This window comes from Balaenoptera acutorostrata, chromosome 3 (genome assembly GCF_949987535.1).
Source record: "Balaenoptera acutorostrata chromosome 3, mBalAcu1.1, whole genome shotgun sequence".
In the NCBI taxonomy this organism is placed as follows: Eukaryota; Metazoa; Chordata; class Mammalia; order Artiodactyla; family Balaenopteridae; genus Balaenoptera; species Balaenoptera acutorostrata.
The window spans coordinates 159,542,458-159,568,899 of NC_080066.1; the positions used below are offsets into that span (position 1 = coordinate 159,542,458).

The window sequence follows — 26,442 nt, forward strand, 5'->3', positions numbered from 1 at the left end:
AGGAGAGAGGAATCAAGGAAGGCTCCCAGGTACTAGGCTTCAGGAAGTGAGTAGGTAGCTGTCTTTAGTAAGACAGAGAGCACTAACGGAGGAGTAGGTTACTGGGGAGGGATGGAATGGATCAGGAGGGAGACAAGGTAAGCTTTGCTCCTGCTACATTCAAGGTAGCTAACACAAAACAAAACAAGTGAAATGTCTTAGACATCTTTTCAGCTGTAGCCAAAAAGAAAGTTCTCCAGTTTACAGATATATTTGAAGGCAAGAGTATGCATAAGAATGCCAATTAAGAGGTATATGAGAATACCAAAGGGCCAGGCCTGAGCCTAGGCTCCAACCATACGGTAAGTATGAGTACATATATGCCAGCGTTCATTGGTTGCTTTTACATGGAGAATTTAATTAGGCAGCAGAGCTTAGTAAATAACAGTATAGGTTCTGGAGTCAGAACACCTGACTCAAACCCTATTGATTATTAGCTGTGAACTTTGAGTAAGTTATTTAATCTCTCTCCTTACCCATAAAATTATTTGGATATAACCTCCTTATGTACAAATAGGGTAACAGTCCTTGCTGCATAGAGTTACTCACAAAGATGAACTGAAATAATACATGTAAGGGACTCATCATGGTGCCTGCCACTTAAGGTGGTAAGAGTCTAGGAGATGGCAATTGCTATTTTATTACCGGCACTTCTGCTCTGAAAGGCTAGAAAATGTATGCTCTTTCTTTCCTGTGTAAAGAAGAATACATTCTAAGACTAATTTGAAAATTATTTTCAGTAAGTTATGAAAGGCAAACGAATTCAAAATGGTTTACCACCAGATACATGTCATTCACCATCCTGGTAATCACTGACCACAGGCAAATAACTTTTTCACCTTTGATGTGTCCACTTTTTAAGAAATGATCTTTAATGCAACATATAAGCAAAGCATCCTTTATCAACAACCTCACAGGCATCACTTTGACTACAGAATCTGAAAAAGGCGCTCCCACGCACTGCTACTAGATTCAAATTTGCTTTGCAAAGACAGTATCTGTACAACTGCAGTTTGTAAACTTGAATTTCAACTTAAATAAAATACAATGGTTTAAAGTATATTTGATTTTTCCCTATGATAACAGAAATTTCTGTTTTAAAAGCAAATAAGAATTGTCATAAGAATTCTAGTTTGCCAGAACTTATATTTTCTAAGTGGTTCAAATACATGAAAGCATTCGTTTTCATGTGATGGAACAATACAGCAGAAAAGAAACTGGAGAGAACCCAAAGGTTTTTGGCAACAAAAGGTTTTAACCTACTACTGAGTCAGCACTAACTTAAGCAGGAAGAACTCCTAGGGTACACCTGCTTTATCAATTTAGTAAAACTGAAATATCTTGGTCAAAATAATGTGTTTATTATTAAGTTAGTAGAAAGAAAATTTGTATCTCTCAGCTATCTTCTCCAAGCAAAATCACCCCAGGGAAACTGCTATTACCTTTTAAACTTATTTTAAAGTCTTCCAAAAGGTACTGACTGGGACTTGCTAGTTTCAAGTCAATAATCTCAAATTGATATTCCTCACAATAGCGTTAATTTCAGTTAATTTTCTTCCATGAAGAAATTCTCTAAGAATTTCGAAGCTATTATTTTAAAAACAGCCATGAGAACAGTACCAGTTTTAAAAACAATGGTAATCACTGCTCTGGCATAATGAGGCTGACTGAATATGCAATTTGAGTTAATGATAGCCAGTAATCAAATGTGACACTTAAAATGAAAGGGAAACAAATGTGTTAAGTCAACTCTGCACCTTCATGTAAAAATGACATAGTATCACAATCTATTTAGACCTTGAGAGTAAGATATTTAACTTACGGTATTTGAGAACTTATAATAATGAACAGACTGCTCTATATTTAAACTAGTAGAAATTTGCTCTTGCAAAGTCAATTAGAATCATTTAGGAAAGCTAGAAAGGTTTTTAACAACCCCCACCCCGCTCCGCCCCGCTCCCACCCCAAACCCTACCTGAACCTGTAATCCTTCAGCACTGGCCAGTATAGGTAAATGGGAACTTCCATACTGTTGGCAGGAGTGTAGAGGGGCATTCAATAATATGTTAGAACTGAAAAGCTCCATACACCTTTTGATCCCATTTTTTCACTCCTGGGATGTTTACTTAATAGGAGTGCTCCCACAAGGATACAAAGAGGTATGTCCAAGAGAGCGTTTATGCATCATCATAATTTTAAAAACATAAAGCCAAAAAGAACTCAAAGGTTTATGACAAGTAGGTTGGTTAAATCAACTACAGTGCAGGAGTTACAGAGAAACCTGGGCATCAACACAGATGGAATCAAAGGTCGCTAGAGAATGGTGTAGACAGAGCAGAAGATAACGGCTGAGTCTTGGGAGGCAACCTTACGTTTCAACATCAGGCAGGTTCCGAGGAACCACAGCCAAGTGAAGAAAGCATTTTCAGAGAAAGGAAAAAAAATACATGAGGTAAGGACCAAGAACTGAGCAGGTATTCAGCATTTAGAATGCGCCTGGAGGAGAGTGGCTTTAGTGGTCTGGAGGGGACCAGGGCCTCGTCACACTCAGATTAGAGAATGGAAAGAGAGGAAGTAAAATCAGTGAATAGAGACAACTCTTCCAAAGAATAATGCTAGGAAGGGGAGTAGAGGAGTGAGGTGTTGCTGGAGGGGCACTGGGGGCCAAGTTTTGGTTTTTCTAATGTTCAGATATTACAGCATATTTGAACGTTGGTGGAAAGAATTCAAGAGTGTGGGCAAAGAATGTCGTCTGCCATTCAGTAAACAAAGAATGTCGTCTGCCATAGAGCCACCAGCCACTGCAGCTGCGTCCCCAACAGTGCACCCTGAGGGGAATTCAGGATGGAGAAAAACAGGATACCGGCTCTATATAGTTAAGATGCATATCTAAGGAATAATTTCAATGAGCCCAGACTCTTGCATCTTCCCAAACATAGAAAAGCACTAAAATCATTAACTTGAGATGTCTGATCTTTGTGATTAGCCGTAATATTTTGATGTCTGACTACATGTATTTTTTTCTTCCCAGCAAAAACTATATATCTTGGTTCCTCCCTTACCTCTTAGGAGCAGTTCCTGAGAGCTATCTGAGAGGCTGTCTCCCACCATACAGTCCTCAGTAAGGTCCCCGAATAAAACATAATTTGCAACTTTTAGGTTGTATGTTTTTCTTCAGTTGCCAAGAGAAAACAATGTAAATGTGGCTAGAATGTTGCTATTGGTACTGAATTAAATGTCCTGGAATACAAATACTCATATCTTTTCCTCATTTTTAATTGTAAAATCAAAACAAAACAAAAACATCAATCTCTTGATCCATACAGATAAAGGCAAGGGATTTAGCTCTGCAAATTCCTCATTTTAAGAGCATTTACCCCCTATTGAAGACTGATATTATATCTATAAGTTTAGATGGGTATTCTGTTAATAAGACGACTATTTAATCATGCTGCTTGTTTGAAGCAATTTTGTACTTCCAAACATACAGCGGTAAGTAGCATTTTAGTCAAATATATTTAGAGTCAAAAATATAGTCAAAAAATATAGTCAAAAAATATATTTATAGTCAAACATATTTATAGTCAAAAATGTGTCAAAAATTGAAACACAATTATTTAATGTTAAAAAAGTACCAACCTCAAGATAACTGTCCTATAGTGTTCAGCAATTTTAGTAAACACGAAGATAAAAACTCAATCAACCAACCTATCAACATCAAACTTCCTAAAGTACTACAGACGGAACACAAATAACAGATGATTTGAAGCAAACCATACTTGAGATAAAGCAAATGGTATAGGCTAAATAAAGAGGTATTTACCGTTGACTGAGAAATATGGTATAGTAATCTTCTAGGGAAAATAACAATTTTATGTTATTTGCTACAAGAAGACTGTTTTCACCCAAGGTTGAGAATGCTAACTACAGTTGAGAAATTACATTAATGAAGGACAGACAGACATGCAGACTATACTAAGGAAGGCATTGCTTTAAGGATTAAGGTGTATTTTTCTGAAAAATAATGAAATGTAGTCACCTACAGAATGAACAAAAACATTAAGATCAGAGTTCATATAAGCTCAGTTCTCCCTGTGAAAATAATCATTCAAAAGAAGAAAAAGAAGCAAGCATTGGCCCATGTGCCCAGAAGAAAGTGACAAAAGCTTCACGACACTTAGGTGACAGGCAGTCAGAAACCAGAGTGAAACTTGCTCAGGAAAACTGCTGCTTAAGAACAGTGAGTTTGGGGACTTCCTGGTGGTCCAGTGGGTAAGACTCCACGCTCCCAACGCAGGGGGCCCGGGTTCGATGCCTAATCCCACATGCACGCCACAACTAATAAGTCTGCATGCTGCAACTAAAGATCCTGTGTGTCACAACTAAGATTCTGAGTGCCACAACTAAGACCTGACGCAGCCAAAATAAATAAATATTAAAACAAAACGAAACAGTGAGTTTCACTAAATAATGGCTGTAAAGGCATTTTGAGTTTAAAAGCCCTGGTGGGGTGCTTTTCTACAAGGATGGTCTCCCAAAGGCATTTGCTTCCACAGATAATTTCTTGTACAACCAAACAAAAGAAACAACGATAAAAGAAACCTCTACATTAAAGTTAGACCTGTTGTAGGCTATGGCCTATGTTTCCTTAACCATTTATCTTCTGTTTAGTCAGAGTACTAAGGTTTGTTTATTCCTTGCCACCGCCCCCCCCTTGCATGTGACAATGAAGCAAAAATGCTATCCTATTACTCAACCAACTTTCTTACTTCAGAACCCAATTTTAAGCATGTTTAGTAAGTTTAAGCTCAGTGCCATTCAAAACAGACCAAGATGCTGGTTATTTGATTTCTTTTTTTTTAAGACTATTAGGGTAGTGTGTTTATTGTACAAAAGACAATCCAAGCAATGGGAAAGTATACAAAATTAAAGAAAAATCACTGTCATCTTTAGTTACCACTGAAAATTATCTTTCTCTGAAGGTAATGACTGTTCCTAGAAAAGAGGTTCATTTTTCTTTTCAAGTGCAAATGTGGGGGAACAAATGGCTTTCTTTCCCATAAGGGACCTGTGATGGTTAACTCTGTGTATAAACTTAGCTGGGCCACAGCGTCCAGATGTTCAGTCAAACACAACGCTGGGTTTCTGTGATGGTGCTTTTTGGATGAGATTAACATTTAAATCATGGACTTTGAGTAAAGCACATTACCCTCCACAATGTGGGTGGGCCTCAATCAACCAGTTAAAGGCCTAACAGAACAAGAGCAAGAAGGAATTCTGCCAGCAGAGGGCCTTCAGTTCTACTGATATTTCTCTGGAGAACCCTGAGCAATAGGGGATCAATGGGGCGCAAGCTGGTTCCTTATATGGGGTGAGGGTAGGGGTGTGTCCAGGGGTCGGGCCGGAGGGGTACCTTAGGTGGTCTGCCCACCCCTTTATGGTGTTGTGTGCAGGGGGCATGCTCAGTACCCTGCTTTTGCTCCCGACCCCCTGCTTTTGCTCCCGGCTCTTCAAAAGTGGCAGTTGGTTTTTTTGGTCTCCTGTTATCTTTTGACCATAATTTTGCCCCACTGCCGCACGCAGGCAGTTATTTTTAGTCCCATTCAGTTTCTATATATTTGTTGCTCGAGGAGAGGTGTGTCCAGGGGCAAGTACTGCAGCACTGCAGCGAAGGGTCCCGGGTCCCAGGCTTCTCTCAATACTAAGTGAATTATTTACAGTGTGACATTTTCACTTATCACTGACATTCCTTCAGGTGGCAGCCAGTGTAGATTGGCTAACAATTTGTAACCCCTTCCTCACCTCTGTAGGGCTAGGGACGGTCAAGTGATCGTTTTGGAGGTTCTACTAGTGACTTCTGAAGGAGGCTTCTGCTCCTCTGATGCACGCACCACTTCTTCCTGAGGACCTAGGACCTGGAGATACAGCTGCCACCAGGTGTGACCGCCTGGGACAAACATGACAATGAAGTCTATTTACTAAGGAGACTCAACAGGAGAGAGAGAAGGAGCTGCAATCCTTGATGGCACAAGCCCTGAACCACCTTATCTACGGAGTTCTGGTTATGTGAGCCAAATAAACCTCTGCTCCTGCCACTGTTTGATGGATTTTCTGTTATGTGCCAACAAAACATGTTCCTTTTAAAATGACTATTGAGTATTCTGTAACAGGGGAATACCACAGTGTAATCATTCCCCTCTTGGTGGCCTTTCATTCATTCATTTTCAACAGATGTTTACTGAGGTGATATGCAGAAAACAGTTAACACAACAGACATGACTGCTATCCTTTGAAAGGTTGGCCCTTGGCTGGCATCTGGGAACTTAGACTTTGGGAGGGCTCCTGCCACCCTAACCCTAGTGACACACTGTACCTAAACTGCTTGTACAAACAATGTGGTTTATGCTCAACATCTGCTTTCCTTCTGGGAGTCTGCAATTTTGGTAGATTCCAGGCGGAGAGTGATTACATGACTAGTCTCCACTAAAAACTCCAGGCACTGGGTCACTAATGAGCTTCCCTGGAAGACAACATTTCACATGTGTTGTCACTTGTGCTAGGGGAATAAAGTGCATCCTGTGTGACTCCACTGGGAGAGGACCCTTGGGAAACTGGCACCTTGTTTCCTTTGGACCTCATCCCACGCTGATTTTGCTTTGTATCCTTTCGCTACAATAAATCATAGCTGTGAGTACAACTATATCCTGAGTCCTCCCAGCAAATCACTGAACCCACGGGTGGTCTAGGGGGTCTTCCAATATCAACTGGCATCAGAAGTGGGGTTCCCTAAACCAACCCTGACTCATTGAAAGATGGTGAAATTTTGGGAAAAGAAGAATAAGGGGCCAGGTGTGATGTATCTTTGGTGCCCAGCTGATCATGGGGTTATCCATGGTATGCAGCAGTAGCTGATCTGCTGTATGCTACGAGAGGTAAAAGTTACCTGTGGAATCTGAAAATGATAGATGCAACTCCTGGAGAGTGGGTGTGCTGCATCCCACACTGCTTCTGGCCACGCTGGCTAAAGTGGTGCCTTTGGGTTTTGCTCTCTCCTCCAAGGGAGGAAAAAGGGCCCCCAAATGCCCGAAGGTGAAAAGGCCAAAAATGTTAAAAGTCTGCATTGTTCTCTTCTCCAAGTGGGCTGGGGGTGGGGTTTAAATCAGGTCCCAGGGCTGGAGCAACATTTCAGATAAAACAAAACAAAACAACAACAAAAAAAGGGAGGGAGGTAACACCACAGCAGTTGTTTCAGCCTAGCTGCTGCTGCAGAACCTCCTCCACTCCCCTTCCTCCCCTGCATTCCAGCCTGGATCTTCCCTGCCAGCTGCAATGCTAACACTGCAAACACTGAATTTATTGCTAGGAGTTTAAGTAAATTTGCAATGAGGAAAAAAAAAAAAGGAAAATTTTTTAGTGACTATATTTTGTGGTTATGACATCTGGATGTATGGTAAAAATGGATATAAAATGTTAAATGCTTGTAACTGCATACATGCCAGAGGAATCATCCTGATCAAGCGAAGCTGCAAAAAAAGAAATGTGTTAGTGGGACACAACTTCCTTGCTTTTTGCCGCCAGTGGGCGGGTTGGAATTTAAACTCTCTGAGTACTGGAAACAGAACAAGTCTCTGTAACTGATGAGTTTTGCTAAGGAAGGTATGGATTTTCGCTTGTTGGAGCCTTTGGAAAAGGGGAGACAATAAGAAAGAAAGGTGATCTACAGATGGAGATCTACTTTTAGAGTTCTAAAAAGCAGGTTTTGGCTAATGAGAGCTTGTGAAAGTGGAGGTCTGTCCCTTAGAGACCGATGTGCATATTTGTGAAGGGGTCGATTTGGACTTGAAGAATGACAAAACCAGACGGTCACAGGAAAGCCTTATCTGCCACTTGGCCTTTCTGGCCTGTAGCATCTAGTCTTTGCTGCCTCTGACTTTTTTTAAACTCCTGAATTCACAGATCCTAATTGCCTGTATCTGATTCTAAGCTGAGGCCTGATACTGTCTGGTATAAGCTTCCAGCCTAAACGGGAGCTGTGCTGAACTGAAAGCAGGCATAGGCTCATAAAGAGAACTCACACTCTGTGACCTCTGCACATTAGGCCACCTCGCTGTGGGGTCTACCCTGTGAGGACATCATAGCTGCTCGGCTGCACCGTCTGGGTCCCATACAAATCCCAGCAGGAAAGGACTTGTTCTTTGATGGGACCATCTAAAATCAAGCTGCTGACTGCCTGTATAGTGCTGACACAGCCTGACCACATTCTTAACTTGTGGCTATAGCTGAAAGCTGCAATTTGGGAGAGGGTACATCACAGGAACTGTGACCTCTGATCACTCCTGACAGGCTGAGACGACTCGAATCCCCTCTAGAGCATGTCTAACTGAGGTCAACTCCCTGTGCCTGCGTCTCCTGAAGAGCTGCCATTCGCAACGATGGACTGACACCTCTGACTCTGCTTCCCTCACGTCTCTCCTGCTGCACACGCCTGAGTGCAAGCTGATTAGTCACGCAGCCATCCTCAGAAAGGGGCTGATCTTTTCTAGGCTGTTCACCAGATAAGTCACCAGAGTGAAAGGGGTGGGAGGTTATGTAAAACTATTTTGAAATTTTTTGAAAATTCAGTTTTGTCCTGACCGATTCGTGAATATGATGTTTTTCTGGTTCGGCTGTATAAAGGGGTTTTTCTATGAAAATGTTTTGCACCTCTTTCAGAGAACCCCTCCAGACGGAATGTCTGGATGAGAGTAGGGGATGACTGTAAAAACATAAAATTATGAATGTTGAGTGGAAAACACTGATTTTAGAACAACCAAGGGAAATAAACCAAAACCCCTGCAGCTGGAAAGGCACAAGGGAGGGGAGAGGGCATTATGATCTTTGTTCTTTGAAGTTACTTCTGGAAGCTTCTTCCTCTTCCTGAAGGAAAACTCTCTGTGCACCTCTCCAAGCTGTTGAGAGTGCTCTGAATTCAGACAGCTGCGCTATGATCATACCCGGCAGGGCTGACTGTGAGGCGGCAGGAGCTGACCCAACCCCTGCACTTTGCATGCAGAAAACCTCCAGATGTTGACCACGCTCATGAGGTGGATGAACTGTTGTCACAGGCAACAAAACTGTTTGGAACTGATGGGCAGTCCCCCTGAGACCAAGCACTGAACTGAATCTTTCGGACTGCACTGGGATCCCTAGGACAAGATACCCGTGGCGGGCAGACACATCACACTGCCTAGTTTATGCCTTGCTCGGGGTGCCCGACAGTTGTCAACACTCCGTTTCTAGGGATTCCCTGGGAATCCCCAACAATTCCTTCTGGGATTGTACTTCTGTAGGTGTACCCTGACTATCACGACACTGCCTCGGCCCTGGAAGGCTTTCAACTCAGCTTCAACTTACCGGCCAGACTTGTACTGGGCCTGAACTGATGCTTACAGCCAGGTAAAAAAGGTTGAAACAAAAACTTAAGGAGGAAGCTACCTGTCTTTCTAAGATAGACCTTTATGATTAATGGGATTTCTTATTTGGCTAAGACACGTGAAGAGCACAACTGAAATCAATAATGCAGGTTGGTCTCACTCTGCTGTCTGGGTCATATTGATAATAATTTTGCTGTAAAGACAACCTGGCCAATGACCAAAGGGGAATGCCACGTAGAGTAGAGTGAACATAGCAGGTCTAAACTTCTATCCTTGAAAAGGCCTGCTTACAAGGCTGGCCCTTGGCTTGTGTCTGGGAACTTAAGATTTTGGAAGGGTTCCCACTACCCTGTTATGAGTGACTCACCCCAACTGTACAAAAAATATGATTTATGCTGAACACTTGCTTTCCTTCTGGGAGTCTGCAATTTTGGTACGTGCTAGGCACAGAGAACATATATGACGAGCCCTCTATAAAAACTCCGGTACTAGGTCTCTAAGGAGTTTCCCTGGTAGACAGCATTTCACACGTGTTGTCACAGCTTTTTGCTGGGTAAATTAAACACATACCGTGTGACTCCTCTGGGAGAAGACCCTTGCATCTGGCGTCCCCCAGACTCACCCCATGCACCTTTCCCTTTGCTGATTTTGCTTTGTACTCTTTTTCTGTAATAAATCATAGCTGTAAATACGACTATATGCTGAGTCCTGTAAGTCTTTCCAGAGAATCATTGAGCCCGAGGGTGTGGTCTTGGGGACTGGGAGTAAGTGTGAAATGTTCCAACGAACAGCAGAAGGCAAGTGTGACTGGAGTCATGTGAGTGACAGATGAGGTCAGAGAGGAGAGGCTTGATCACATAAAGCCTTGTTTGGATTTTATTCTGAACGTGACAGGAAGCCATTGGTGGCTTGTGAACAGGAAGTAGGATCAGTCTGCCTGCTATTAGATAACCGGCATCAGGGGAAAGGGTGAAAGCAGGGACACTAGACAAGAAGTCCTTACATACAAGCGATTCGTAACTACCCTTGGGTGGTTCAGGAACTACTTCAGAAAAGAGAAACCTAAGTTTATCTCTAAGGATGAGCAGAAATGCGATACATGGATTTGGGCAAGGGGGTGAGGAAGGTATCCTAAGCAGTGGGGTGACCTTGTATATGCCTCTGAAGAAGGGTGATGGGTTTAGCATCGCTGGAAAAGGGCAAATGGGGGGAAGCTTTGGGAGATGAAGTCACAGAAGATGGCGGCCACGTGCACACAGAAGGCTGTGTGAATCTTGCTCAGGAGCAAGCACTTCATCTCATAGGCAAATGGAAGATAATGGGGGTTGTAAATAGGGGAGTTACAGGATCAAATTTGGGTTTTAGGAAGATCAATATGCAGAGACATGGACAAGAGGCTGACAAAGGAAGCAAGTCTAGAGGTAACTGTCATATAACCCAGGTCTAATGGAGCTGGGAGTGCACAAAAAGTCATGCATATGCAACTTACATGTATGTACATAAGCCTTTTCATGTATAAATAATACATTAAAAACAAGTTTGAATGAAAAAAAACAAAGCAATTATTGAAAAACTAAAACAAGTGAATCTGAATGTTTATAAAGTTGTTGGTATGACCACACAGAACATTACTGAAAATTATTTTAAAACACATCATATTATTGATACAAATCACTAGTAAAATATATATCAAGAACAAAAAGAACCACAAAGAAACCTTAAACTGCATTCTGTGGTTAGTGGTAAGGTTGCCATTGTTATTTTGAAATGATATATACTTTATTTATTTGTTTGATTAAAGTAATATAACATTAATGTTGTTAGGTACCATGATTTTCAGCATCAGGGCAAGGAGACCCAAACATAAAAGAAAGAAGCAAAAGTCCTGATGGGTGGAAAGGACTGACAGCAGACTTGAAATCCACTCTCTCTTTTTACTGCCCAAGAAACAGAGAGACAGAGAGGTGAGGTGATCAAATCATCTGAGACACATGCTAACAAGAGGCCTTCTGGCAAACGCACTCGAGGTATTTACCACCAGGAGAGTCCTTACCTGTGCACTGCTTTACCAGGTTGGACCTGGTTTGTCCAGACTGCTCACTGTACATAAACCTAGGATGTACGTATTTATCAGGCATGACTTCCTAGAAAATACCACAAGCCATGCAGTTATCAGGGAACAAACTGGAGATGTTTCATAACCGAAATAGCTCCCTTTTGTGGAAGTGACACTCCATATGAATCACTCAAAGTCCTCATATATTAAAAACATATGTTAACATAAGCCAGAGCACATCTTAACTAAGGTAAGACAGGACCTGGGAGCAGCTCTGGCAGCCACAGATCCGTGACTTGTGTCTTGTGATAATTGTATCTTTGAAAATATTAGTCAAGTTTGATAGTGGGTAGGCTCTCTGATTCTTGTGAGTTTAATTTGTCACTCTGACCCTCTGTGTTATCTCACCTGTAATATTTAATTTGAACTGGAATAATCAATATCAATGTTACATTTCCTAACCCTACCCACTAAAAAGGCCTATTAGTAATGACAATTCAGTTGCAATGCATATCCTTGGTGTCTAGATTACAGTATCTAAAATAAATACAATTTCCCACTAAAAGGAATATGGATTCCCTGCAGAAATGGCTGAGATTCATTTTGGGGTAAGGAAAAGTATAAGATGAATTTGGGACATCTTGTCCTGCCTAAAAAGGAAGAAGTTTAAAAGTTACCTACGATTAGTCACAAGGACAAAGGAATGAACTTAAAGGGACTCTCAAGAGCCAAAAATGGAATAATGTGAGCAATAAAAAAGAATGATTGCAAAAGAGTAAAGCATAGCTGTATAAAACCCATGGATTTGTAATGATGCTCAAAAGCAAAGCACAACAAACAGAAAACATATTCACTGGTCTCTTTTGGAGGTTGGTAGGGCACCAAATCATTATTTGAAAATATTTCAAGGGAAAGAATCAAGCATTTATCTTGCTGTGTGGATTATATTTCTGGGTAACCAAATAGTTGATGAGGGAAAGTTCTTCTTTAGAAAAGAACTCCAGATAACAAATGCAGGAAGAATGATAAGTTAACAAGTCATTATTTTGAAACTCCTAATGAAATAATGCATCCAGACAGCAAACGAAATGGTTCCCAAAACCTCTGGGTGAAAGGTCAATGAGGAACTTTCGAATGGCTGGGTCAGGCTGACACCACCCAACCTTGCTGATCAATCACTAGGAGTGGGACAATCAGATACTATATAACTCCCAGGTAATGCAATGGGAAGCATACAACACTAACTATAAATATTATCGATTAAAAAATAGAACTAGGGCTTCCCTGGTGGCGCAGTGGTTGAGAATCTGCCTGCCAACGCAGGGGACACGGGTTCGAGCCCTGGTCTGGGAAGATCCCACATGCCGCGGAGCGACTAGGCCCGTGAACCACAATTACTGAGCCTGCGCGTCTGGAGCCTGTGCTCCGCAACAAGAGAGGCCGCGATAGTGAGAGGCCCGCGCACCGCGATGAAGAGTGGCCCCCGCTTGCTGCAACTAGAGAAAGCCCTCGCACAGAAACGAAGACCCAACACAGCCAAAAATAAATATAAAAATAAATAAAAATTAAAAAAAAAAAAGAACTAAATCTACCCAGGGCTTTAGAGCTAACTTCCAGTTCACAGACTAGACAGCAGATGGTGGAACAAGTTCAATTGCATTACTAGCATATGACCAGCTAGATCTAGAATGAGGGAAATCCTATGGCAAAAAGGATGTTCTTTCTTTAACAAATAAAATGACACTTAAAAACAAGGAAGGGAAAATTGTTACAGATTAAGAGAAACCTAAGATCTTAGTGTGGACACTGACTGACAGAAACCAATTCCAAAGACATTTGAAACAACTGGGAAAACTAAACAGAATCTGGGTACTGGGTGATAAAGGAATAATAGCTAATTTTGTGGGTGTTATAATACTATTGTATTTTTCATTTTGTTGAAAAAAAATTCTTACTTTTAGAGATATGTACACAGGTAAAACAATGTGGAATTTGTTTAATACTCTAGCAAAAAAAAAGAGTAAATGGATATGGAGTGGCAAAGATGAAACAAGAACAAGAGTGTTGATGGCTGTTGAAGCTGGATGACAGTGGGTACATGGGGGTCATTACACACTCTACTTTTGTGCTTGTTTGGAAGTCTTCCTAACAAAAAAGAAAGGAATGAAAATAAATATTTGGCAAAAATTTAAAAATGGTAATATACACTTGGCTGAGGTACAGGAAGAGGAACAGACATACTTTTCTGCAGAACAGTTTAGCAATAGGACTCAAATGTCTTTTCAAATTTTATACTTTAGTTTTAAGGTTTACTTTCAAGAACTAACTCTAAGGAAATTTTCATAGACATGTACAAAGGTATAACTTAAAATGGTCTCCCAGCAAAAATAAATATTGTTATGGTATATTGACATGTAAAATTTTTTATAGTCATTAACCATTAGATTGTAAAAGAATATTAAATAATATGGGAAAATGTTCAAGACAAACTGTTAAGTGCAAAACGCAGGCTGTAAAATAATATATACATTTTGAACCAGTTTAGTCTTCTTGAAACCATACATCTAGAAAAAAGCCTGAAAGAGTATTCTCCACTATGTTGACAGCTGTTATTTCTACTTGATGGGATTAAGGTACTTTTAATCAAAGAAAAAAATGGTTTCTCTTTTTTTATATAAAATGTTTGTAATAAAAATTATATTTTTAAAAGGTAAAACCTGGATCAATTCTCAAGATTGGCTAATAACAGAATAAGCAGATATGGCGGTGATCTTTGAAATAATGAACTAAATGACAGATGGGTGGTGGGTCAGGGCAGAGTGGATACATTAATAATTAATTTTTAAAAGAACAGGTATTTAGCACACTCTACTGTGAGAAAGATCAAGCTGTAAATTTAAAAATTACAGAGTGTCAAGAAAGCAAAAGTTAGAAGAGGATTGAAGTTTCTATGTAACTTTAGGATAAACAACTAAATCAAATGACCTAGGATGACTGAAAAGATTATTGTAGTAAAAACCCTAACACAGTTCTGAAAATAACCAAAGCAGCAAGTTAGACAATGTTTCCTGTCTGAGTTTCTATTTTGTGTACCACTCTGACAGACTGTTACACACTGGAGTCCAGAAAGAAATGTTCGAATACTAATATAATACAAATGCAATTATGACTATCAAATTCAGCTTTTGTAACTTATCCTGTAAAATTATACGCTCTACATTATATGTGGTGAATATCAGTAAAATAGGACTACTGCACCTTCCATACTAGCTTTAAAATTTCAGTTGCCTCCTTCCTAAATAAGGCAAAAGTAAACAAAATGTCCAGACTACCTGGTTTCCGTACTTTCATTGGCTCTTCATAGTCCTTGTTTTCTGGATTTGGAGATTCTAGAAAGCTGATTTCTTCTGTGACACTTTCCCCTTCTTGGCTTCTGAGGCCGTCTTCCTCTTCTTGAATAGGTGATTCCAATTCTGATTCTTCTGAATCAAGGAATATCTGACCAGCGACTACTCTGCCTGCTGGGCTATGGTCCTCTACCGACTCATCTGACGGCAAAGAAGTCTGACAATATAAAGTATTTTTAGTTTCCACTACTAACAAGACTCCCTCCAACCTAATTTGACCATTTCTTTCACTAATCCAGATACATCTCCTTCAGTTCCTTGAATGTGTCATACTCATTCGTCTCTATACACTTTGGTATGTGTCCATCACATGCCTTCATCACCTGCCTAAACCTGACTCTTCGGATTTCAACTTAGATGTTACCTCCTCCCAAGAAGCCTTCCTTAAATTCCCCAAGTCTAGGTTAGGGTTTCCCCCTACTTGCTCCCAATATATCTCATACTTCCCCGTATGACAGCCCTGTACTATAACTTCCTGTTTCTTACCTACATTCCTCCCAATCTAGAGATCAGGGATCATAACTGATTGGTCTCTTTGAAGATGTAATAATCAGCCTTATTCATTCAATCAACCAAGTGCATTAATAGATTTTTTTTAAAAAAACTGATAAGTGGAAACAAATGGCAGAGGTTAAATCTTCAAATTAAAAAACTAAAAAAAAAAAAAGAATAAAATCAATCTCTCATTAGGCAGTAAAAAATGTAACTGCCTTCAGGCTCTTCAACACACACACACACACACACATACACACACACACACACACACACACACACACACAGAGCACATTTAAGTTGGAATTAAATCTAGTAACCAACACTCTTAGAAATATTTATTATTCTCTCTCCTATAGGTCAGTGATTTTTCCTCCCAGAAGAACTAATATTGGCACTAGCTATCTTTCTTTTCCTTTTTTTAAAAAATACAATTCTGTTGTTCAAAAGATGCAGATTTCACATCCTTTTTAAGATACATCATTCATGCTTTTAAACTGGGCATCAAATACTGGTCAATATAAATCTGAGTACACACCTTGGAATCTAAGGATTCATCCTGGTTGCCTTCTTCATCTGTAAAGAAATTTTAAGACAATTTAGTCATCTTTCTTGTTTGGAAATTGCAGGTATGTTAAATGAAAGCATTTGATAATACAACAAATAATAAGACACTGGATAAATAAATCTATAATTATCTAAAAATTGGTTGTACTCAACAACTGTTCAGAAAAGATTAAGTGAAAGGAAAAAAGGGCGTTGGGGATGGTATTTTTTTCCTCTTTATTCAGGAAAGACATTAGCTTCATCTGGTACACAAGTAGGAAGACCAAGACCACCAACACCAAAACCAGACATTTCTTCAGATGCCATCCAGTTCTTTTGTATATAGTTAGTCCACTACTGAGAATGAGTTGCTAAATTTATAAAAATAGAGCCCTGATTTTGTGGTTTGGGATTCCACCCATTCTTCTCCTCAGCTCAGAATCTGGAGTTACTCTAGCTTATTTTTGTGATAACTAGCACTTTATTGTTCACTAAGACTACTAAAGATGGGCATTAAGAATTATTATTATCTGACAGCATAGTTGCCAAAGATAGTTAGAATTTGTGTTCGACTTTACTGAAGACATAACCCGATATGCATAAAAAGTAGCATCACACTATCATGTATTTACTCACATGAGATCTATTTATTAAGAAATGAATAGCTTGTATCAAATAAACAAAAAATCCAGCCACTATTTACATCTTTCTTCCAAATTCATATTGGCTGCTTTGGTTTTGTCCAATTACATTAAGTTTCCTTCTATTATTCTTTCTGCATTTCTCTGCTACTTCTATTCTGGTTGCTTGCTATTCTTTTTCCTGATCTTATATAAACACATTCAACAACCCAACGGCCATTCACAAATATGTGATCTTTGTATTCCCAGCCAGTTAAAAAAACTGTCAGATGATCTCTAAGTTTCCTTCTTACTATTAAAATTACCTGATTTTATCCAGGTGTGAGCTTCAGTATTGCCAGCTCCGTAAAATTATGTGAGAAATTAACCAGTAGACAAAATGCTATAAAGACCATGTGATTTTTTACTAGAAAATTTGGTGTGATGGTTGCCATTTATCTTTACTTCATATGGTTATATCCTAAATATGATTAGTAACTTGTAACTCTCCAAAGTACAACAAAAACATGTTTTGGAGTTTGTGTTACCAAAGTACTGAGCCAACTTTAAGAAGTATAACCAACTCATTATGTACCAAATACCCAACTCTATTTCACAGTATTTGTTTCTTTTGAATATTTGAGAAAAATCAGTCTACTGGTGAGGTTGTGCCATATATAAAGTGCTGTAAATTCAAAGGACACTTAAATTATAGCTATTTTCATATTCACTACTTTTAGATTACCTTCCAAATATTTTATTTCTGGTGGGTGGGGAGGAGAAGGGTATAGCATGTATTAGTCCCACAGTGCCTATAACATTTAGGTAGTGATGTCAATTAATGAACAATCATCCTTCATGCTCACTTCTTCACAAGTATTACCCAAAGCCCAAGTTCTAACATATGGTTCAAAGTCCATTCTCAGCAGATCTTTGGATAAAGAAAAAAAAATTCATCTCTAATAACGAAGTGGTATGTGTGAATGTATTTAATTAGTCATAAACATTAGCTAGTTAATAAATCAAGAGCAGACATTAAATGTGAAGTGTATAGGGTATATCCCAAAACACTGAAACTTTAGATTAGCTGGAACTCAAATCACTAGTCACTCAATTGAGTACACTGTCACAATAGTTCACATATGCAGCTAATAAGTAAATAATATAGATGCCTATAAATAAATTTTAAGACATGTACATTTGAGACACTACAAGCTGTTAGGCATTAGAGTAGCAAAATGTGTTTCCGAACTCCCAGAGACATGGGAACTTGTGACATCGGGGTTATTTCGTATGAATTGCATCATGCTTCTCTTTCTTTTCTCTCTCCACAAACTGGGAATATATACTCAGGTTACTGGTAAATACGAGCTTTCCTTCTCATTTACTAAACTGGGAAAGCCTACTCCAGATGGTAATCTTAAAGCAAAGGTATTTTCTCTTTCAAACTAATATGTCCATTCACATAACACTTTAAAGAAGTTTCTTATAACCTAGAGACTTCTGATAGGCAGTCAGGTAAGGATTAAAAATACTGAAGTTACACATAAATAAAAAGAATACAGTAATGCTTTTATCAGAACACATACACCAAGCAACAAGAAAAATGCAAAAGGATTCAATGAAGAGTTACGGATTTCTCTCAAGAGTATCATATCCAAAATACCATGGTTTACATTACTTTGGTAATCATACTCCTTCCTTTGAAAAAGACCAATTTTCATTTTTATTATATCAGCTAACAAAACTGCAAAATACTGGGGATATTCTTTCAGGGAAAAGTGGTCATTACAAAATCATTTTGCAACTTGTCAGGTAAATTAAACAGACTGATATATCTTCAAACACAGAAAGTCTCACAAGTTTAGTGAAAAGAGACCAGATATCCTGTCTTTGGCTTTGCCATTGAATCTGTGCAGATCCTAGGATACTGCTGATTCCCAGTTACTCCAAATCCAAGGCCTGGAGAGCTAGGCTCAAAACCTGGCTTCACTCCATGTTAACATTACACACATGGTTCAATATAGCACGTTTGCTCAGCCTCCTCTTCCTCAAGTGTCAAAAGGGAATAACATCATCTGCCTTGTTGACTCTCAACGAAGTTTTAAGGAACAAAATAAGAGTGAAATGAAACATATTCTGCAATCTGAAATCTACTCTTTAAATACACGGTGTTAATTAATATAACTGTTACCTGAAATACCTAGCAATGGACCTAATTTACAAGACCCTGTAATATTATTTGGCATAAAGAAAAAAAGTAAACCATTTTAACCAGTAAGCCACTTCCTGTCAAAAACAAGAAAGCATGTGAGAAAAGTTAAAGCATTTTTCATTATTATCTTGAGAAAATGAGAGTAGTATCTTTTAAATCTCCTCCTTTAAATTTATTTATTCACAAGGAAAAGAAAACATTTCTAATAAAAGTATTATACTTTTACATGCCTTTAAGACAAGATATTAGATAACATCTAGTAACAATGGTAGGATCAAGATTCCCTTTGTTGGCTGATCAAATTCTACCTGGCAATAAATGCAACTTGCTCTGGGTAACCACCAACACTCAAACATTATGTCAACACAAAATTATGACCCCAAACTTGATTTTTAAATAGGAGCAAATCTTTAAAATAAAAATGAGGCTGATATTCTGTATAAATAAGCAATTTAATGAATAAAAAAGTCAACTGAAAATCCATGTACTCAACTTATAAAACTTTATCTCACTTAAGCGTTTTATGATATTTGCACTTCATGTGAGAACAGTAGTGCCTTTACTACTGGTCAGCATGCACATCTATATAGTTTTAGTTCTGGCTGAGTAAGATTTTTGCCTCTACCAGAGAAATGTTTTGGCAGTTTAACTATGATGGAAATCAGAACAGACGTTTTATGAACATAGTCCTTTGCGTACATCAACACAACCCAAAGATTTAACACTTCAGTATTAACAGTCTTCTATTACAATATATGGAGAATCCCAACTGTTGATTAAAAAACTTCTTCAGGCATCATCTCCACTGACATGATGCTTTAGATATGTGAAATCTAGTCAAAGGAAGATGCAGGAAAATGTTTACATGCTTTAATTTTCTTTAAATTCTGCAAATTGAATTCAGAGGGATATGCACCATATTCTCTAACTACTAGTTCTTACACTTTAGTGTGAAGAATCACTTGTGGAGCTTTTTAAACTACAGATACCCCAACCTGTTCCAGACCCAAAACTGCGTTTTTAACAAACCCTTAAGAGGAATTCTGATGCAGGTGGTTCATGGTCCATCAGGTACTCTACAGTACTGATTTCATACTTCCTTTGATCAAATAACTGCTAGCAGTGACTTCAGGAGTTACACAGAGTTTTAAAGATTTGGTCATGAACACAAATCAACACTAGAAGGCGGGGGGCGGACCTCAGAGCATGATGTTGGCAGTAAAGTAACTGGCATATGCTTGTTACTTTTGAAATGGTATCTTAAACCACACTATGGATAGAATTTTAGGTTTAGACCTCTTATTTTAGAAGCAGAATGACGCTACAGCATTGACTTACAACTAGGACGGATAATTTGAGGATTCAGATAACCATCTGGGAAATTTTCTGTTGGGGGAAAAAAAAAAGAGTTGACATTTATACCCTGCCTTGTTCCAAAAAAAATTTAAAGCCACAGAACTGCTGTTTTGTTAACTGAAACTGATTAAAATCCAAAAGCTTTATTGTACTGATTGTTTTTTTACCAATACTCAGAAACACTAAATGCTTCTTAACCAACACTCTCAAAATAGACATTTTCAGATGTAGGTAGATTAAACTATTAAAAAAGAGAAATGATAATTTTCAGAGCCAGGGTATAAATCAGCTAACTGGAAAATCAAGTCAAAAGCATATGAATTTCTCTATCTATGTCAAAAGTTAAATCTAGATGCTATTCATTTTACATTTATAAGAACCAAGATTTTTTTTTCAAAAATCATAAAATTACTGTCAGCAAACATGGGGCAGCTCAGAAACACTGTGACACAGTAAAAAACACTTTCTTAAGAATATTTCTTTAAAACGGGTGCGGAGTAGGCACATTTACATCAAAAGTCTTCATTTTTTAAACAAAGAGACAGGGCAATCTCAGGTGCTAAGCAAACCCACCAAACCACTGTCAACATCCTGGTTTTGATGCACCTGGCTCTGCCCAGACAACCCCAGGTGTGCCAATTACTTAACTTACAAATCCCAAAGCCAAAGTTTCAAAACCGATGCAGCACATAATCTACATGACAGTCGTGGAGGCTCCGGAAGGGCTCCTGTGTCACTGTGGGTCTAAGCCAGCTGTCAGGATTCATTCCCATGGAGTCACTGCTCATTCGGGAGGAGTCGTGTAAAGTTTGTGAAGTGAGGAGAGGTGTGAGCAGGGGGACCGCCCCTTCTTTTCCTCCCCTCTCAAGCTCCCCTAAACATCCGCTCTGACCCAGGCCAACCGAAGCCCAAGAAATGACAGCGAGGGACAGGCTACTGCGAGGTGTGAGCTGGAGCCCCCACGGCCCTGCCCCGGGATGGAGGCCGGGGGGGGCGGTGGCTCCTGGCCTCCAGTCCGAGGGGGCGGATACTGACCCGAGGACGCAGAGGCCGAGCCCAGCAGCGCCGCACAGAGCAGTAGCGTCAGCCCAACCCAGACCCGCATCCTGCTCTCAGGGCCGCTACCACCCGCTGGAGCTGTCGCTTCCGCCTCTGCCACCACCAACTCAGCCGCCGCCGCCGCCTCGCCGCTGCTCTTCCTGCTCTGGTTTCCTTCCTCCGCCCCTTCCCAGGCCTCCCTGCCCTAGCGTGCAGCCAATCCCCGCCCGCCGTCGTACGCTCCTCGCCCAATCGCCGCGGCCTTCCCGCCCACCTTATTGCCCCGCCCCTGGGGTCAAGAATTGGCCAATCATTACGCGAGATTCTCACACCGGCTTTCCCAGTTGGACCACGGCCTCACCGACATGGCCCCAGGTAATTGGTAGCTCCTGGGTTTAATCATCCCGGAATCAGAGTATGAGTCCACGGTTGGACGAAAAGTCACCCAGGACTACAATTCCCACAACGCAGTTCAAGGGCCTCTCTCTGTGTGTGCTCTTGGGAAACGTAGTCCATCGTGGGGCAATATTTAAAAGTGCAGGTGGTTGTAAAAGTTAAGAGAACTTAGCTAACACCTGGGCTAGACACTAACTCCAGGCCGTGAACTCACAGGTTTATTTTTATTTTTTTGGGCCAAATAAATATCAAGAAACACACATTATAAGGTTAAGAGTTTGTAATATGTTAAGCTCTTCCTCTTCGTTTTATTTAGAAAATTTGAATTGGACATAGTGGTATCAGCACTGAGGAAAAATACAACAGCTAGACTGAATTCGAAGTATTTTTTGTTAACGTAAACGAAACAGTACCATATATACGGAAACCAGGATGGAACTCACTACTGGTCCCCCTTTCCCCTACAAAACAAGAGGAAATAAACCCCACCCAGTACAGACTATGTCAATGCTAGTATTCGTTTTTACGACATCCACCAGATAATAATAATCTGGAAAAAGGGGCCAACAGTCTTTGCAAAACCCTTTCAAACATTTGTCCTCATCCCTCTCCTTTTGTAAGTTACATTGTTTTCTTCTTCATTGACTACCTAGGTCTTACATTGACTAGGTTCAAGAGTCTAGGTTGGTGTATTTGGAGATAAAGGTGACAGAGATTGCATTGCAGAAGTGGAAATAGCCTTGTGTATTAAGTACCAACTCCAGGCATGCTCCAACTAGGTAGCAGAGCAGTGGCTTAGTGTTCCTGCCCCTTCATCAAATTGTCATTCTGCTTTCCCTAGTATTCACCCACAGTCAGGTCTTAGGTCTACAACCTAGACATTCTGAGTTCAGGATTTTGGCGAAGTCCACACGGGCCACATATCTTCATACCATCTGTGTTCCATCTTCTTTGATGAAGAGTCCTCTCTTCCAGGAAGAGGATAAAAAACTATTGTCAACATTCACATTGGAGAGGATGAAGGAAAAATACTGTCTCATGAAAAAGAGTTCTCTTTTCTACTACTACCACACTCATCTCTATTTTTGTCACTAACAATGCTTCCTCAGAGTTCCTCTCATTTTAAATCATAGAGTAAAATCTAGTATACTATGTGACCATTTTTCTCTTTCTCACTGAAAACTTCCCTACTGACCCTCATTTTCCCTTACCTTCCTGATGCACCTGAGTTCTAGCCATACTCACCAACACCATTCTCTCTTCACTGTAACCTAAACTGCATACTATGGCCAGATGAATTTTCCTTAAACACTGCTTTCATTTTCTTTTTCAAAATTTTTTAACAGCTGCCTTAAAACGGACAGTTCTACTTTCTTGTGGGAAGTATTGGGGAAGAAACTTCTGCCCTCCATAAGAGAAACAGTGATTACCTGACTGATAAGATTGGGGAAAGTTCACTGTGTGGTTGAGACCCAACTTCTTTTTTCATCTTTTTCTTTACTGAGTGCTTCTTATATTCAAAGCCCTGTGCTAGGTGCTGCAATGACAAATTTTCAGCTTCTCTTTTACTACTTCCCCAATTTCCACATTCACACTCTCTTGCCTTCTCATGGGCTCCCCTACCCTCTCCCCACTGCCCTTGCTGCTTCTTCTTCTTAGCCACAACCCTGGCATCTTCCCAACCTCACTTCCATTTCATCTTGGCTGAGTCTTCTCTGTCCAGGCCAGTCCTCAATAATCCTCATTTCTCTAAGTGTCTACAGAACAGTCACAAACTTGCCTTTTAAATGGGTGGTAGCTTGCTGAGGCCAAAGACAACTATGCAATTCAATGTATAGGAATATAGCATTGGACTTGTCACCTACTAGCACTAGATAATTATTTGTTGATTAATAAATACACCTTACCAATAAAGTGTTTTTAAACTATTTTCAAAGCACACGCTGTCTACCATAGTTTAGTCTTAAAAAAATCTACCATACTTTTATCTTAGAGGAAATATTAAGGAGCACTTGCACCCCTATTATACAGGAAATTTACTTCATTCCTCTTACCTCACCTAAAAAATGGGTATGTTAATAATACCCTCTTCACCAGGACACCAGGTCTGTTGTGAAGTTCGAGATATACAGGGAGGAAAAAGTGCTTTCTTCATTACAGAATGGTCTACAAACATTCTTTCTTTTTTTCCCCCCACATTTCAATTGACAAGTTTTATTTTATTTTTGACAAAAATTCAGTATTTCCCAAATTGGTCCTGTTATAAACATTACAGGAATGCTTGTTAAAGTACAGACTCCCAGTCCTCTTATTCTGATATGGTGGGTCTAGGGCCTAGGTGTAATCATATCCCCATGTGATTCTTTTTTTTTAACATCTTTACTAAAGTGTAATTGCTTTACATTGTTGTGTTAGTTTCTGCTATATAACAAAGTGAATCAGCTATATATATACATATATCCCCATGTCCCCTCCCTCTTGCGTCTCCCTCCCACCCTCCCTATCCCACCCCTCTAGGTGGTCACAAAGCACCAAGCTGACCTCCCTGTGCTATGCGGCTGCTTCCCACTAGCTATCTATTTTACATTTACATTGGTAGTGTACATGTGTCAATGCCACTCTCTCACTTCGTCCCAGCTTACCCTTCCCCCTCCCAGTGTCCTCAAGTCCATTCTCTACATCTTCGTCTTTATTCCTGTCCTGCCCCTAGGTTCTTCAGACCACTTTTTTTTTTTTAGATTCCATATATGTGTGTTAGCATACGGTATTTGTTTTTCTCTTTCTGACTTACTTCACTCTGTACGAGAGACTACAAACATTATTTCTTATTGATTCTTTGTTTGAAGCAAAGGAGCAAAGCAAATTAAAAATTAGTTTTTATTAAGACTAATAAAGTTAGCTTTATTCCCTTAATTTGAAAAAGATTTAGAGCTGCTAAAGCTATTGTCTTTAGCCAGCAATGAGTAATTGACATGTTCTGAGACCTTGACTCCCTGGGGGAAATTCCAAGTCTCCAGAGCAGATCTAGAATATGGTGTGGGAAAGCCAGGTTTATTTTGTCAGCCTGCTACATTGCATTTTGATTAATTAGTGAAAAGGCTGTGAATTCTCCATGGCCTTATCCAGTCTGAGCATACACTTCTCAAGGTTTCCTGCCAACATCCCCAGTTAAAGTTGTGTACTCATTCAATTTGTACAAAATGTTAGTATTATTTAATTCATAGACTTTTTTACTGTTTGCTCAGCTGTCTGTACTCTGTTCTACTTGTTCATATCAGTGTTCTAGGTCATTGTCACAGATTTCCAAGTTGCAGAAAACCTGTTTGCTCTGCATTACAACACAGCATAGGACCCAATGGAGGTAGATAATAAGTGCCTTTTTATGTAGTTGACATTGATGTGACCTTATTCCATTGAAATGAATCAAACAATCAGCAAATACTGAGAACCTCCTGAAAGTGTTGAGGACATGAATCTAGCTTGTTCTTCGTTTAAGGATGGTGAGATAACCCTCAGAGCCTTTTCCCGAGAATGGAGTGATTGTCACCAACTCTAGTTGAGTATCCTTGCCTGTGCTATTCTTAGAGATCTATCTGAGTTGGCAATGTGTGAAGGCTGCCAGCACTTGCATGAACATATCTGCCAAGGCAGGATAAGGGAGAGACAGGGAGCAGGGTATTTTCCCCTCGGGGCTTGGAGAAGAACGTACAGTACTTTCTTTGAGGTAGATGAGTTGAACTAAAGTCATTATTTTTGTGTTTCTTTTTCATGGATAAATGAAAATATAAAACCTTGCACCATATTGCGAGATAGAACCTGGCATCTCTTTGTGTACATTCTGTGCTCCTTGAGTAAACAGAAAATGTTTTTATATCTTATTGTATACCTAGAATTCCAGGATTGTGTATGGCAGGTAGATAATTTAGTAATCAAAATAAATAAGCTTTGAATGTTCCAGTCACTTCCTATGATTATAATTGTCTTGTAAAAGTCAGGATGTAGATCCCAGATTGCAGAGAAGTGTATTTGATATACTACCTAAGTTTGCAGTAATAGAATGAATGGGGTCAGGTGTATGAGTGTAAGGCTCTATTTACCAAGTGTCATCCTGAAGTGACATTTACTTTGGAGATGTGTATTCTTTCTGAGCAGTGTTGACTCACACCAGAAAAAGGAAAAGCCAGGATACCTTTATACCCTGAATAAATGGACAGGCATCTTTTGACCTGACTTTTTCATAGATTTAACTACCAGTTCTGGAGAAAGACTGGATTAAAACTAAATTTCAATAAGAATTTGATTAAGTGAATCTTAGAAAATGGAGATAAACTGCTGGGAGCTCCCATTAGATTCAGAATACTTAATTCCTGTGTAGATGGCAGTGTGTTTCATTTGTGAATGTTGGATTAGGGACATTATATTCACAGGATAATCCTTCCTTTCTTCCTTCATTGATTCAACACATATTTTGGGGGCACAGTCAATGTCTTCCAGCCAAAGACCACCAGGAATACACCGGTAGTGGAACACATTAGGTTTAGTACTTATGGCAATGAGGAAGAACACACACTGTAGGGTGTTTCAGGAAGGGGGCTTTAAATAGAACCTGTTATAGGATTTGGGCTTTGGTTGTGTTATTTGTGGGAGGATCCAGGGAAGCCAGTTTTGCTCTGGATTGGATGCTATTAGAAATACCCCTGATTTCTATGATCTCATAGAAATCAATCAATAAACCTGATCTTAAGGGAGAGGAGACTAGAAGGAGGATAAAACTGTCATTGGTGAAGAAGTAGCTGTTGCTCATTTTGGCCAAGAGAGGAAGTGTTGTATTTTGTGAGTGGTACAGGGAACTTGTTTTTGTCTG

The 26,442-nt window shown here is 39.7% G+C and overlaps 1 protein-coding gene across 2 annotated transcripts in view; it reads right to left on the minus strand.

Annotated features, from left to right (window-relative positions):
- Window positions 1-21,361, minus strand: part of SEL1L (SEL1L adaptor subunit of ERAD E3 ubiquitin ligase) — a 56,912-nt gene extending 35,551 nt beyond the window's left edge. For both annotated transcript variants that reach the window (XM_007188710.2, XM_057543019.1), the window contains exons 1-3: window positions 21,180-21,361; window positions 15,946-15,983; window positions 14,841-15,072 (exon numbers count right to left, since the gene is read on the minus strand). In XM_007188710.2, the coding sequence (XP_007188772.2) occupies window positions 14,841-15,072; window positions 15,946-15,983; window positions 21,180-21,249 (340 nt within the window). In that variant the 5' untranslated portion in view covers window positions 21,250-21,361. The remainder of the gene's footprint in view (window positions 1-14,840; window positions 15,073-15,945; window positions 15,984-21,179) is intronic.
- Between the last annotated feature and the right edge of the window lie 5,081 nt (window positions 21,362-26,442).